The sequence below is a fragment of the Aotus nancymaae genome, unplaced genomic scaffold (assembly GCF_030222135.1).
Source record: "Aotus nancymaae isolate 86718 unplaced genomic scaffold, 86718_ANA_hifiasm-v0.15.2.pri h1tg000097l, whole genome shotgun sequence".
NCBI lineage: Eukaryota > Metazoa > Chordata > Mammalia > Primates > Aotidae > Aotus > Aotus nancymaae.
In genome coordinates this window covers 1,405,481-1,419,365 of record NW_026988512.1, presented here as the reverse complement: position 1 = coordinate 1,419,365, position 13,885 = coordinate 1,405,481, and the positions used below count along the sequence as shown (strand labels likewise).

The window sequence follows — 13,885 nt, the reverse complement described above, 5'->3', positions numbered from 1 at the left end:
GAGAGGTTTCTCACTGCGAATCCCAGGCTGAGGAACCCTCCAACCAAGCTGCCGTTTTCTAGCCTAAGACTCAATACAGAAGGAGGAGAGGAGGATGCATCTGTTTTTCAGAGATCTCTGGCCTTCTGAGGGGCATGGGGAGAGCAGCCAGAGGCACCTGTCAGGAAGAACTGTGGACCACAGCTGAAGGGGAGGTGTCGCCCCTGAAGCCTTGAGCTCCCAAGGCCAGGGAGCATGTCCGCTCCATCCCTGGGTCCCCAAGGCTGGCACATGGCAGACATCAGTGTATGTTGGCAGAGCTGAACTGAGAAGGTGAAGGGCTCACCTAGCCCCTTCTTGGCACAAGCTCTGGCTCGTGAAAAATGGTCCTTCCTAAGTACAAAGATCTGCTGAGAGGATGTCTCCCCAGGTGACCACATAGGCATGGGGGCCTTTGCTCCTCGCAGAGAGCACAGTGCTCTCCTTGGTCCACGCGGAGAGGCATCCTGGAGTGTACACACACTCAGAAGGAATTCATGAGGCCTGGGTGGCAGCTCTGAGGAACAGCCTCTCCATAGGGAGCCAGAGAAGGAAGGCGGTATCTCAGGTGGTCAGACCTGCAAGTGCAACGCCCTCAGCACCTCGCCTTGCCTGGGGAGACTGCTTTTCCTGAGTCAGATTCGGCCTGAGCTGCCAGCACAAAACTCTGTGTATGGGGTTTTTGCTGGACGTTGCACCTTTGCGTTCTAAGTGACTCCTTCTCTCTTTGTGTCTCCCAGGATCACACCTCGACACCCAACCCCTGAATCCCACACACTCTGCCATGCACACTGGAGGAGAGCTGGACCTGAGGGCCACCGCAGCAGTGCACACCTTCCTCTGAGCTGACGGCATGACCTCTGTAAGGGACTCCCTCTAGTCCCCTCTTCGCATGAACGACTGACTGTAGACGCATGACCTCTGGGCTTCAATCCTGCCTCTAGCAATGACAGCTGATCTGTCGGAACCAGGACACAAAAGCAGCGAGAGCAGCGAGAAGCGGGGAGAGAGAGGGATAGAAAACAAGCGTGGGAGAGCGTGCGAACGCAAAGTGAATGAGGGCTTTTTGTGACTGGGGATGGGTTTTGGTTTTGGAGGGTTTTTTTTAATTGTTTTAATTTTGACTTCGTACAGGGTACTTTTTTCCAACCTCATCTGTCAGAAATCCATGTGGGCTTCCTGGAAAGAAAAAAAAAAGAAAACTAGGCATGAAATCAGTTCAGCACCTTAATCTTAAGTGATGCCCTCGTCTGCCCACCCTCCCCAACCCACACACCTCCATTCCACTTGTGACACCCCCTCCACTCCCTGGCGACGCTCCTCCCAGATCGCTTTACATGACATTCAGGAGGTGTGTGTGCACGTGCACGCGCGCGCACACACACACACACACACACCACTCGCCTCCACTGACTCTACACACAGATTTTACTGTGACATCCGAAGCTGTACAGACTCTGCTGTGGATAAACTGGAATTTTTTATGTTGTCTTTCTCTCTCTCTGCCAATTTCAGTACGAATTATCTTCCAATGGAAAATCATTACCTTGAGAGTGCATTCGGGGTTCCTTGTGCTAGGGACTTAAGAATCCAAGGCGAGGACCCCCAGGCTTAGCCGTAGGGCTCAAAAGGAGCCAGGGCCCCATCTGAAAGGGTTTCCTCTCTCAGTTGGGGATGGGCCGGTGGCTGACCCAGGATTGCACCAGCATGTCCATAGAGAAGAGGTTTTCTATATCTTCAAGCACTATATCATAGTCTGTGTTCAAAGTGTAAACTGTACAGTAATCAGCCTTGTGTATATGAAAAACAATAAATACTATGCAAACCAATAGAAACATTTAGCAGTACGTACACAGCCTGACAGCGCAGCTCCTGAGGGCTTCTGCGGCGGGAGAAGGAGCTACGCCTGTCTTTCAGTGAAAGAGGAAGGAAGGGAGTAGGGCTAGTGAATGTACTTGCCAGGTCTCAGAAGTCCGGACCACCCAAGGTCTCCCAGAGTGAACTTGGTGCTCTAAGTCCAGACAGCCTGCAGGCTGGGGACCCTGGGTGCAGGTGCCAGGCCTGAGGCAGGACAACCTCGGTGCCTCCCCTCTGCCCAGCCCCTGTGGCCTCTTGGAGAGGCAAGCCAGGGGTGCTCCCGGACCATGTGGCCGGTGGGAGCAGGGGCGGAGGCGGAGAGCCTGTATGCCCAGAGGCAGGGGCCAGGCTCTGGGTAAGGGTAGGAAGGAGACAGACAGCTGGCAGTTCCTCGCCTCGGTGCCATCAGGGAGGAGCCTTAAGTTCCACTAGAGCCTCCGGCCCAGGGAGGCCCGAATCAGCACAATCCCGGCCCCGCCCTCGCGGCGGGCGCCCACCGGGCCAGGAGAGAGACAGCTGGCTCCCCTCGCCCCGGGAGCCGCGGTGTGGACGGCCCGGCCCCCGTCCGCCCCGCCGCTCTGCGGGGGTGTCCTCGGGACACACTTAAAACTTCCAAGTAGCACAGAAGCCCCCTCCACGTCAGAGGCCCCCTGGCCGCGGGGCCTGTGCGCGGAGAGGGTCCCTGCACCCCCGAGTCCGCCCCGGTGCTCCCCGGGCCTAGCGGGCCCCGGGGCAGATGAGGTGTCTTGCCGGCAGGGGGCGGGGCTGCTTTGCTTCCTTAGAGGGGCGGGCAGGGAGAGGAAGCTCTAGCTCCGGGCCTCAGTTTCCCCGAGGCTGCATCGGAGGAGCTACAGGGCGAGCCTGGGAGCCGCCGCCGCCGCCGCCAGAGGCCACCCCGGCTCCGCTTCCAGGGCGCAAGGCGCCCCGATCCCCCAACCATGGGGGCCGCGCGGGGCGGCTGGGACCGATTCGGTGACGGCCCAAGGAAGCTGGGCGCAGGGCTCGCCTCCCCCGCCTCGATCCTGCACCTTCCTCTCCCAGGTCGCCGCTGCAGCCAACCCAGTAGCCCCCTTAGCGCCCCGCGCCCCCCTACCCCGCGGCTCCAGGCTCCGCTTTGGCACCTCTGCTCCGGCTGGCATGGCTGCGCGCTCCGGCTGCTGTAGGAGCTGTTAGGGAGGAGTTTGGGGTCTCCACACGATGCCTAGAGAATGCTGCAGTCTGCACATTAGACGCTTTTTAGAAGTTTTGGAATTACCTTGATTTTTTTAATTGTTATGAAAATGGATCTTTTCTTGACTCTCCCACATGCTCTGTTATGGGAGAGAATCCCCCACCCCACTCTGATGTATAGACCATTCTCCCTACACCAGCTGAACCAATGTCAAAATTAATAAAGAAATGGACTAATGGCATGGGGCTCCATCTCTCCTTCCCGCTCGTCTTTCGGGGGTTTAGGGGTGCTGGGGCCAGTGCAAAGCCTGGGTTGGGATATGAAGGAGTCTATGAGTGGGCCTCAAGCGCCAGTGAGCCGGTCAGTGCCCAGTCCTTCCGGAAGCCTGGACAACCCTTAATCAGGACCACCCACTGGGGAGCTGCCCCCAGAGAGGTGGCAGAGCAGATTTCAGTGCCACCTAATGGTTCCCATGAGATGGGGAGAAGCTGGGAGTCTGGGAGAGGGCACCACAACCCACCAGGGTTCTTGGCCAGGCCCCGCATGCACTGAGGGGGCCCCCCAGCACTCACTAGGAAGGCATCTAGTCCCAGTACTCAATGCCATTCAAAGTTCGAGAACTTGCTCTTGCTCTAGGGAAAAAATCGCCCTATTCCTAACTAGTTGCTAACACTTCCTGAAAGGCTGGTCGCCAAGCTGGCCTCAGTTTCCTTATCTGTCTAATGGGAGAATGGATTAAGTGGTTGCTAAAGGCTCTTCAGTTTCTCATCCTGGGGGTGCCAGACACCAACGCCTTTGTCAGGCTTGGCATCAATTAAGAATCAAATCATCGGCTGCGGCTTTCCTGCCACATACATTCCCATCATGAGGGGGTGACAGAGTCACAGTCCTAAGGCCCCTGGAGCGCCCCAGCCCCACCCCACTCCAAGCCTCTCTCCTGGAATGGAAAACGCCATCCAGGCCAGTGGCCAACCCTGGCAGGTCATCTGCAGTACGCAGGGGGCTTTGTAAAATGCAATTTCAGAATCACAGTTGCCTAGGTGGGACTGGGTGGCAACACCAGGAACCAAAACCAGGTTTACCAGATGGCTGTGGCACACAGCCTGGTGGCAAAGCCATCTCAAATGAAGACGCAGCTCTTTTCTGTTTAAACCAAATTTGTAGAGAATCATTCCACACCCTTTCTGAGGTCTTTCTTGCATAACCTAAATCCCTATGCCACAGAGGGTCAACTTCGGCATGAGAAGGAAGCCTGCCCTGAGCCCTGGGTCCTCTGCTCCCCACTGGAAGCCAAGACAGCCTGGGAACCCAGGAGTGGCTCAGCGAAGCAGTGCCTCTCGTCTCCCACCTGCCAGGGCAGCCTCTGGGTGGTGACAAGCCCCGCAGAGCCCATGCTTGGTCAGGAACGGTTCCAGGGCCACCAGGCAGAGAGAGGAGAAGTCCATCTGTCTGGCAGTCGCAATCTTTCCTTGAATTTTGCATGTTCAGGCCAGTGGCATGCTAGTTTCCATTTTTAGAGAAAAACTGCAGAAAGGAATGCTGCCCGGTCCAGAAATCACCCATGCACCTGCAATGTGGGCTCTGACTCCTCTATACCTTGGTTTCTCTGTTTGCAAAATGAGAGTTGCCCCAATAGAGCCTTGTACATTGTAAAAATTTATTCGAGGAAAAAAAAGCATATGCGTGCTCTGTGATTCAGTCCAGTTTCATGCATCAGCTACTAACTCAGCACCAATGGAGTGCCCGGCACTGGGCTGCACTACCTTCTCAGCCATCAGGGATTTCAAACCTGGGCACCACGCCAGACAGAGCATGGCCATTGGTCCAGCAGAGGCACAGATGAGGAAGAGATTCTGATAGGGAGGTCAGGGAAGGCTGACCAGAGGTGGAGGCAGGGCAGCCCTCCTCTTCAGCCTCTGGCAGCTGGAGGACACACACCCCAGCACTGTTGGCTGTCCACGCCCCGTCCAGTCCCCTGCCTAGTGGGCTCCCACCTTAGGGTCTCAAGCCAGCCACAGGGACTTGCATCCCCCAGAAAGCAATGCCACTCAGCCTCGCCACTTACCCCATCCCCGCAGCCAGAAGGAAAGGAAGAGGCTGCATTCTCCTGTGGAGCTTGGACATCTGCACAGAAAGGAGCCGGCGCAGCTCCGGACAGTGGCCTCTGAGCCCAGTCTCCTCTCCTCCAGGGGAGCAGCTGCAGGAACAGTGACTTCCAGCTGCCTTGGGAGTCTCCTGGGGCTCCCAGACACCCACCTTTTCCTAGATGCTAGACCTGGGGGGAGCAGGTGGACCCTCCGGCGATGAGCAGGGCTTCTAGAGCTAATTCTCTGTCTCTCTCTCTCTCTCTCACACACACGCACACACATACACACACATACACACACACACCCTGGCTGATTTTACAGTCAATCTTTCAAAGTGCAATTTGTCTAGGAAAAGCCAATGTGAGTCCCGTGTGCGCCCCAACCAATGGCGGCACGGCTCCAGCAGCTCAGCCAGTCTCGGGCCTGTATTCTAATGGGCCGTATCTTTATCAGGGAAATGTTCCTTCTCTGAACTTAAAACTTCTCATGGAGGGTCCCCCGACTCAGAGGCAGAAAGGGAGTCTGAGCTGAGGCGTAGGGGGCCTCCCTCTCCGGCCAGGGCAAGGAGAGAGGCAGGAGCCCTGGGGAGGCCTCCCACCTGCCCTGAGCACCTGACTTCTGAGCAGCTGACCCGGTGCCGGTGCCTGGGCCAGGGCCAGGCCGATGCCTTAGGTGGGAGGCAGTCAGGGGCTCGGAGCTGGTCCTGCCCCTCCAGGCCTGCCACGAGATTTGGGGCCAGAGCGTGCGCTCTTGTGTTTTAGGAGCCTGGGGAAGCCTTCCCTGTCCTGACTAGGAGATCATGGAGTCCAACCTGCAGGGGACCTTCCTGCTGAACAACGCGCCGCTGGCTCAGTTTCCGGAGATGAAGGCCCCCATGTGCCAGTACTCGGTGCAGAACTCCTTCTACAAGCTCAGCCCCCCAGGGCTGGGCCCCCAGCTGGCCGCCGGGACCCCCCACGGGATCACGGACATCCTGAGCAGGCCCGTGGCTGCGCCGAACAGCAGCCTCCTCTCCGGCTACCCCCACGTGGCAGGCTTTGGGGGGCTCAGCTCCCAGGGGGTCTACTACAGCCCCCAGGTGGGGAATTTTTCCAAGGCCGGGAACGAGTACCCCACCCGGACCCGGAACTGCTGGGCCGACACGGGCCAGGACTGGCGAGGCGGGCGACCGTGCAGCAACAGTGAGTACGGGGCCTCCCTCGCCACCCTCCCTGACCCACCAGGCCCCGGGGAGCGGAGGACGAGGAGGGGCCTCCTCCCAGGCGCCCTGCACCACTGCCCTGTCCGCTAGCCGCCATTAACCCCGGGACTCGTGGCCTCAGCTCAGTGCAGGCTGAGTTCCACCCTCTCCTCCTTCCCACCCAGCAGCGCTGAGACACAGGTGTCTGAGCCACCACCGTCACTTGCCGCCACCTCAGCTGCCCTCCTAGGGCCTGTGGCAGTTCCAGACCTAGAGAAGGCCCCACAGCCCACACCTGCCCTGCCCGGGATCCAGCAGGCAGCCCAGCTCACTCCTGCAGCCCAAGGTCCATGCCACTGCTTCTCCACCAAAGCAGGCAAATGCCACCCCCATGAGGAAGATGTCCCAGCTCACCTTCCCAGAGAGCCCTGGCATTGCTCAGGGGTATAGGGCGCGCCCTGGCCCCATCCGGGTCCAGCCTTTGAGCCAGGGGGCTATGCCCACCACATCCTCGGGTTTCTATCAACAGCAGCTGCATCAAGTGGCCAGCCTCTGGGAGCTGCTGCCAGCCCACCTGAACTTGGCCCTGGCTGCGGGGAAGCGGGGGGCCTCTTCTCAGCCCACCCACCCCTCAGCCAAGGTTCTCAGAACTGTTCCGAGGGTGGGCCCATGATGCTGGTCAGGGTGACTAGAGGAGGTGGCAGAGCGTGTCCGGGTAGGACAGGTTCGGCTGGGAGTCAGGGAGGTGAGAGTCTTTGGAACCTTCCCTGTGCCACCAAAACCCTGCCCACATCAGGCAGGGACCTCCACTTCTGTCTGATCTCTGAGCTCCCCCACTCCAATAGGGGCTTGGGGTCAACCAAGGAAACCCCAAAAGCGCGCCTGTCCCCCCATTTGCTACCCTGCCTAGCCGGTCACACTGCCTGTCACCCATCGCTGTGCCCCTGAAGGTAAAGCCCCCTCTCTTGGAAGCTGTTTTAGGCTTGGCTTTGGGGGTGCTTTAAGTCTCCAGCTAGCTCTCTCTTCCCTCCGTCTCCCCCTCCCCACTCTGCACCCCCCACACCCCCTCTTCAGTCCCGAATGCAGGTACACACACAGGGACATAGCCAAGAAAGGCAGAGTCTTGAAGATGATCTCTCGGGAGAGTTCTTCCTCTCTGTGCCTCAGTTTCCTCGCCTATAACTTGAGCCGTCAGACAGCAGAGACCAAGGCCTGACACGTGGGAATTCTGCCTCCCCTGAGCCCACTGCCGACAGCTCCTTCCCGAGCCGGCTGCCCTGGCCCGGCTAGGGGTCAGGGTCTCTGGCCTCCATGCCAGGCTCTCCAGGGTAGTTGAAGCCACATGACTTCCAGGCCTGGTGACATGGGGAAGTGGCAGCTTGGGGCTTGAAGTTCACCCCTCCCTGGCTTCCTGGAGACCTGGGAAGTTGGGTCTCAAGAGCAAGGAAGTTGGCGAAGCCAGGGGGTGGGGGGACTTCATAGGCCCTGGTCCCTAATTATAGGAGGACATCTCTGGGACAGAGAGGGAACTCCTGTTGCCCCTCAGGGGAAGGCAGCATCAGTATTGAGAACTTTAGACAGAGAAGCATGAGGCTCTGCTGCCCCTAAGTCTCCTTACCCCGGGGCAGCTGCCCTCTAGGCGCCCTGCCCAGCCAGGCAGGGCAGAGGTCACAGTCACTGTTCTCCAATATCAAGAATGCTGCTCAGGGGAAAGGAATCTTGGTGTCCTGGCAACCTCTGTAGGAGGGAGAGGAAGGGCAGGGCTGGTGCCGTGTGTGGGCCATGCCTAGCCGCAGGGTCTCCACTTATCCTATTAACCCCTCACTTCCTTCCTCCCACCAGCCCCAGACCCCTTGACTGACAGCATCCACAAGAAGAAGCACACCCGGCCCACCTTCACGGGGCACCAGATCTTTGCCCTGGAGAAAACCTTTGAGCAGACCAAGTACTTGGCTGGCCCCGAGAGGGCGAGGCTGGCATACTCACTGGGCATGACCGAGTCGCAGGTCAAGGTGAGTCTGTGTGGGAGGAGCCTGTCCAGCAGGCTCCCCCTGTGCTGGAGAGAGGTGGCCACGCAATGCAGCTTCCCAGAGGGCGGCTGTCCTGGTGTCTGCCTAACTGTAGAGCCTGTGCAATGAACCATAGCCACCCACTGAGCCCCATTCTCATTTCACCCTCTCAGCAATCCGGGGGGGTCGGTATTATTATCCATTTCGCAGATGATGATCAGGGTCTTCTGGCTGGGAGAGCTGGCAGAGTTGGGGTTCAACCCCAGATGTTGGGGACGCCAACCTCAGGCTTTCCCTCTCGCCTGCTATTTGGCCAAAAATTTCAAACACTGTCGGCAGCCTGTGGCCCAGATTCAGGCTTGATGCTCCAGCCAGCGAAAGGAGCTGACCTCAGTTTACCAATCTTTTTTGTTGTTGTTGTTGTTTTGAGACGGGGTCTCTCTCATTCTGTCACCTAGGTTGGAGGGCGGTGGCGCGATCTCGGCTCATTGCAACCTCTGCTGCCCAGGTTCAAGCAATTCTTCTGCCTCAGCCTCCCCAGTATTTGGAATTATAGGCACCTGCCATTGCACCCCACTAATTTTTGTATTTTTAGTAGAGATGGGGTTTCACCATCTTGGCCAGGCTAGTCTTGAACTCCTGACCTCATGATCCACCCACCTCAGCCTCCCAAAGTGCTGGGATTACGGGCGTGAGCCACCGTGCCCAGCCCCTAGCTTTAAGATGAAGACATGCCTCCTCCTGATGAGCAGGATCGGATGGGCTATCAGGGCCTGGAGCCAGGGCTGGGAGGGTGAGCCCAGGTGAGCCCAGGGTGAGCCCACTCCAGCCTCGGGGGCCCCACGTGCCCCCTAAATAGACCCGGGGAAACCTGTTTCTATCGCTTCAGTGTCTGGGGGCAACTTTCCCCACTTTGATGATAGATGTCTCTTGGGACTTTCATGGCGGGGGGCACTGAAGCTCAAGAAAGCTCAGAACTTCGGGGACTGCTGGCTCAGTGACTCTGCAGTCAGGCTAAGGATGCCGCAGGGGCAGCTGGCACTGGGTTCTGGGCTTTGCTCAGGGCCCTGGAGCCTCCCCAAGCTCCCAGCTGCTGCACCCTCCTCATCAGCCGCTCACCAACTGCCGTGGGGCGAGAGCTGAGGGGCAGAGGCGGACCCTCCTGCATCTTTCTGCTTCGCTCCTGCACTCTTCAACCACCCCAGGCAATGGACCTACGTTACTTTTCTAATTAGGGTAACAATTATGTATGAAGTTGGGTGAGGGTCTGTGAAACCCAGAGGAGGGACAGCTCATAAGCACCTTCCGATGCCACCGGGGCTAAGCCTTCCACCCTGCACGCCGCATCTTCCACCGAGTGCCCAGGAGGAGGAGGAGGAGACGACACGGGGGTGGGGTGGAGGGGGGGGCTGCTGCGCTCACGTTTTTAAACTTTATTGTCCTTCCCCAACAGAAACGTGAATGTGACAGCCACTCCGTTGTTGAGCCATTTGTTAGGATAGCTGTTCTCGCGCCCGGTGCGCGCTGTGCCCGTGACCCTCAGCGTCTTTCTCATCCCAGGTGTGGTTCCAGAACCGTAGGACCAAGTGGCGGAAGAAGAGCGCCCTGGAGCCCTCGTCCTCCACGCCCCGGGCTCCGGGCGGCGCGGGCGCAGGCGGGGACCGCGCACCCTCGGAGAACGAGGACGACGAATACAACAAGCCGCTGGACCCCGACTCAGATGACGAGAAGATCCGCCTGCTGCTGCGCAAGCACCGCGCCGCCTTCTCGGTGCTCAGCCTGGGAGCGCACAGCGTCTGACGCCTGCCGTCCAGGCCCGGGTCCCGGCTGCAGCCCGCGGGGGGACGCCGAGGAGCCTGCCTTCCCCTCCCCTTCCCCACGCCGCTGGGGGCGCAGGGACTGAGTCTTCAATGAGGGGCGCGTGAAGGAGCTGGAGGAGGAGCGGCAGGTGCAGGGGAGGAGGCGGAAGAGGAGGAGGGGAAGAAGGAGGGGAAGGGGACAGTCATCCCAGCTGAGGGAGGAGGAGGCCAGGCGGGAGAACAGCACTCCCGAGACCTGGAAACCCTGCCCGCTGCTCCTCCGCGGCCTCGCCTGCCAGTTCTGCAGATTCTCAAGTGCACAAGGACTAAAATGACCAGGCTCTGCAGCCAGGAAACTGGCTGTGGGATCCCAGACATGCCACTGTGAACCAGCTGTGGGTGGGGGACTTCCCAGGGAGGGAGGCAGCTGGCTGGGAAATCAGAAGACCAGGGTCTTGGTTCCCAAGCCAGCTGCTGGCTGCAGAAGAAAAGACGGCTGAGTGTCCAGGTACACTCCTCAGACCTGTGTGCAGGAAGGGTCCCACTGGAGGGCCCAGAGCTGAGCGCCTAACCCCGGCTGCAGGAAATCTGCCTCCAGGAGGGGAAGTGGGACATCTCAGTGAAGAAGAAACGCCCCTGGCGCTCCAGGATGATGGCCCCTAAGCTTCGGAAATCCACCTGGCCTCCTTTCTCCGATTTACCCTCAGGGCCAATACCTCTAAGACCAGAAGACACGGGAAATCCTTGAGGGCCGGGAAAAGGGGAGGGTGCAGGGAGAGGCAAGGCAGGGACGTTGTACCCAAGGGCCACCTACCTGGACATCACTTGGTGCTGACAGAAGGAAGGACAGGCCCACCGGGAGAGAGGGAGCACTCCACCTGGGGAGGAAAGGAAAGGCTAAGAAGGACCCCGGAACAGAACCCCTCCAACAAGGCGGGAAGGGAGAAGGAAATCCCCTCCCACTGGGTAAAGGATGCCAGGGAGGGGCTGAACCACGGCCCTTCCTTTCTTCGGATAACCTTGCTGCCTGGCACTGGAGCTGGTGGCTGACAGGGACGCTGGCCAACAGGGTGGTGTTTTTCACCCAGGGGGATCTGAGCTGCTGGCAGGTGGGGGGTAGGTTGAGGGAGGTGGGTGGGGGCTGGAATGCAGCCCAGAAGGGACCAAGCACTTGCCCATCCTCACTGGCTTTCAAAAAATAAACAGTAAAACTGAAAGTCCACAAACCACCTTACGGCTCCTGTGCTTCTGCGAAAGGGACGAACGGCAGGAAACTGTGGAGGTCCCAGACTTGCCAGCTGCGGGGCCTTCCCTGGGGGCTGTTGTCTAGTCTTCTGGGAACATTCGTGCTTGACAGGTTGCACACACAGGTTATTTGAAACCTGGCTGGTAGATGCCAGGCACTGTCCCCAGGTGCTGAGAAACCCAAGATGAATTTCATGGGGTCCCTGATCTCCTGGAATTTATAGCCTAGTGGGGAAAATGGTCTGTGTGGAGAATTGGGCTCATAAGAAAAATAAGGAGGGAGAGATTAGAAGAGCTAACTAACAGAACACCTGCTAATTTCTCCCCTGTAGAATGCCTGGATTATCTCACTGACCCACAAGAAAACTAGGCAGTAGGCATCATCTGCAGTGCATGGAGGAGAAAACCGAAGCTCAGAGTTCCTATACCAAGTCACAGAAGTTGGGAGAGACAGCCCCAGAGTAGATCCCAAGGCCCTTTCAGCCACTTCCTCGGGTTGCGAGGGACACCCTTCGAAGCGTTTTCTGTCCAGCGAGTCTAGAACTAGATGCAGTCTAAGGTCCTTCCAGCTTCAACCATCTATGCTGCTAGCAACTAGGCTTGACCCCTTTGCTCTCCCAAGAAGCCCATCGCCCAGCCTTGGACCCCCAGGGCAGGTGAACCTGGGCCTGGAGCCAGCCCGAGAGGGGATGAGGGTGGAGGAAGACCCTGAGCATCTCAGAAAGTGGGGCACCCACCTTTCCTACGACACCTTTCCTGTCCTTGGTGAACCCGGAGGACAGTGGGGAACATGACCAGAAAACGCAGAATGTGTGTAAACTCCAGCCCTCTGTCTGTGAAGATGCCCATGCTCAGGTGTCCATCTCCCCACTTGTAAAATGGAAGGGAGAAAAGAAAGGAATGGAGCACAATCTCTGTGTGGCCCTGCACTGCACGGGTGTCCTGAGCGGGCCCGACAGTGGCTGCAGCAGGGGAGGACCCTAGAATTCAGCACAGGCTTCAAAGATGAAAAGTGTCCGTGGCTCTGGGAGGCCTGCGGGTCACTGAGTGCTGCAGGCAGGAAAAGGCTGTCACATAGCCCAGGTGCGAAGCCACCAAGCAGGCATGGGGGAAGATGCCGGTGACATAAAAACTGTGTTTGCTTATCTTTTTCTGAAGCATGCTGTAATCATAACTGCTCTATTGTAGCCATAATTCCTGCATGTCTGATTCAAGTCTTTTGGGGTCAGTATTAAATCAAGCCTGGGGAAAGGTTTTCCCAGGAGATATTTGCTGAGCTCAGCAAAACCTCTTGCGACCTCAAAGTTCTGGGAAACCTGCCACCGGAAACTTTGGCTAAAAGACTCCACCGTTCCCGGCCATTTCCTGTAACTCCACCCTCCTGCCATGTGCATCCTGAACAGAGGGCCAAGCACAGGAGAGGCACTGCCTCCCAGTTCCCTAATGATCATGCTGAAGCACATTCAAAAGACTAGACTTGGGGGCGAAAAGTCATAGGTGGATAACCCAGATTCCTGAGGGTGATTTGGGTAAGTCTGGCCCTCTGCAGATATACACATATGTGAATGCCTGTACATGCCTGTGTGTACATACGTGTGTGTGTGTTACTTAGGAGAACACAAGGTTATCTCACTTCATTCCTCATAAGGAAATCATAAGCCGGCCCGGCGCAGTGGCTCATGCCTGCAATCCCAGCACTTTGGAAGGCCGAGGCGGGTAGATCACTTGAGGCCAGGAGTTTTGAACTTGACCAGCCTGGCCAACATGGTGAAACCCTGTCTCTACTGAAAATACAAAAATTAGCTGGGCACGATGGTACATGTCTGTATTCCCAGCTACTCGGGAGGTTGAGGCAGGAGAATCACTTGAACCGGGAGGCGGGGGTTGCAGTGAGCCAAGATCGTCCCGTTGCACTCCAGCCTAGGTGACAGAGTGAGACTCTCTCAAAAGAAAAGAAAAGAAGAAAAGAAATCATAAGCCATAGGCCCCACTTTTATCCCTGCTCATAAATAGAACTTCTTGTGTATCCTGGGTTAAATAAACAAACGTACACAAATCAACAGAATTCTGGAAATCCATGCTCCCTGGAGCGCCTCTCTTACCACATCACAAACTTTTCAGAGACAAAAGGAAAGAAATTAAGTTCTACGTCCATGACGCCCATGGCGTCTGCTTTGACAAATGACTCCATGGGCTCCACCAAGTAGGGACAGATTCCACCATAGCCATCACCTTTGTGGCTTCTGCTGTTAGCAGAACCCAGGATATGTCTTCAGCAGGTCTAGGTGAGGATGGGTGGATGTCCATGGCTTACCAGGCTCACAGGGGCCATATCCTGATTATAACAATCAGAAAGACACCAAAGACGCCCGGCACGGTGGCTCGCGCCTGTAATCCCAGCACTTTGGGAGGCCAAGGCGGGCAGATCACCTGAGATCAGAAGTTCCAGACCAGCCTGGGCAACATGGTGAAACCCCATCTCTACTAAAAATGCAAAAATTACCTGGGCGTGATGGCGG

General features: G+C 57.6%; 2 protein-coding genes across 6 annotated transcripts in view; both read left to right on the top strand.

Moving 5' to 3' along the window:
- Window positions 1-3,287, top strand: part of ANK1 (ankyrin 1) — a 244,079-nt gene extending 240,792 nt beyond the window's left edge. For 3 of the 5 annotated variants that reach the window (XM_064370007.1, XM_064370006.1, XM_012476038.3), the window contains one exon: window positions 759-1,507. In XM_064370007.1, coding sequence (XP_064226077.1) covers window positions 759-785 — 27 coding nt within the window. In that variant the 3' untranslated portion in view covers window positions 786-1,507. Of the gene's footprint in view, window positions 1-758 lie in introns of all 5 variants that reach the window. The other 2 variants (XM_012476036.3, XM_012476037.3) reach the window with 1 other exon arrangement.
- Window positions 3,288-5,608: 2,321 nt separating this feature from the next.
- On the top strand, window positions 5,609-11,342 carry NKX6-3 (NK6 homeobox 3). The gene is made up of 3 exons (XM_064370014.1): window positions 5,609-6,314; window positions 8,156-8,325; window positions 9,883-11,342. Exons 1-3 carry the CDS (start codon window positions 5,933-5,935, stop codon window positions 10,120-10,122), a joined length of 792 nt encoding a protein of 263 aa, XP_064226084.1. The 5' UTR covers window positions 5,609-5,932; the 3' UTR covers window positions 10,123-11,342.
- The last annotated feature ends 2,543 nt before the right edge of the window (window positions 11,343-13,885 follow it).

Excerpts from the sequence above, each read along its gene's own strand:
- NKX6-3 (XM_064370014.1), top strand. The coding sequence starts at position 5,933 with ATGGAGTCCAACCTGCAGGGGACCTTCCTGCTGAACAACGCGCCGCTG. Across the intron at positions 6,315-8,155 it reads CGGGCGACCGTGCAGCAACA|CCCCAGACCCCTTGACTGAC; the intron begins GTGAGTACGGGG and ends TCCTCCCACCAG. Across the intron at positions 8,326-9,882 it reads TGACCGAGTCGCAGGTCAAG|GTGTGGTTCCAGAACCGTAG; the intron begins GTGAGTCTGTGT and ends TTCTCATCCCAG.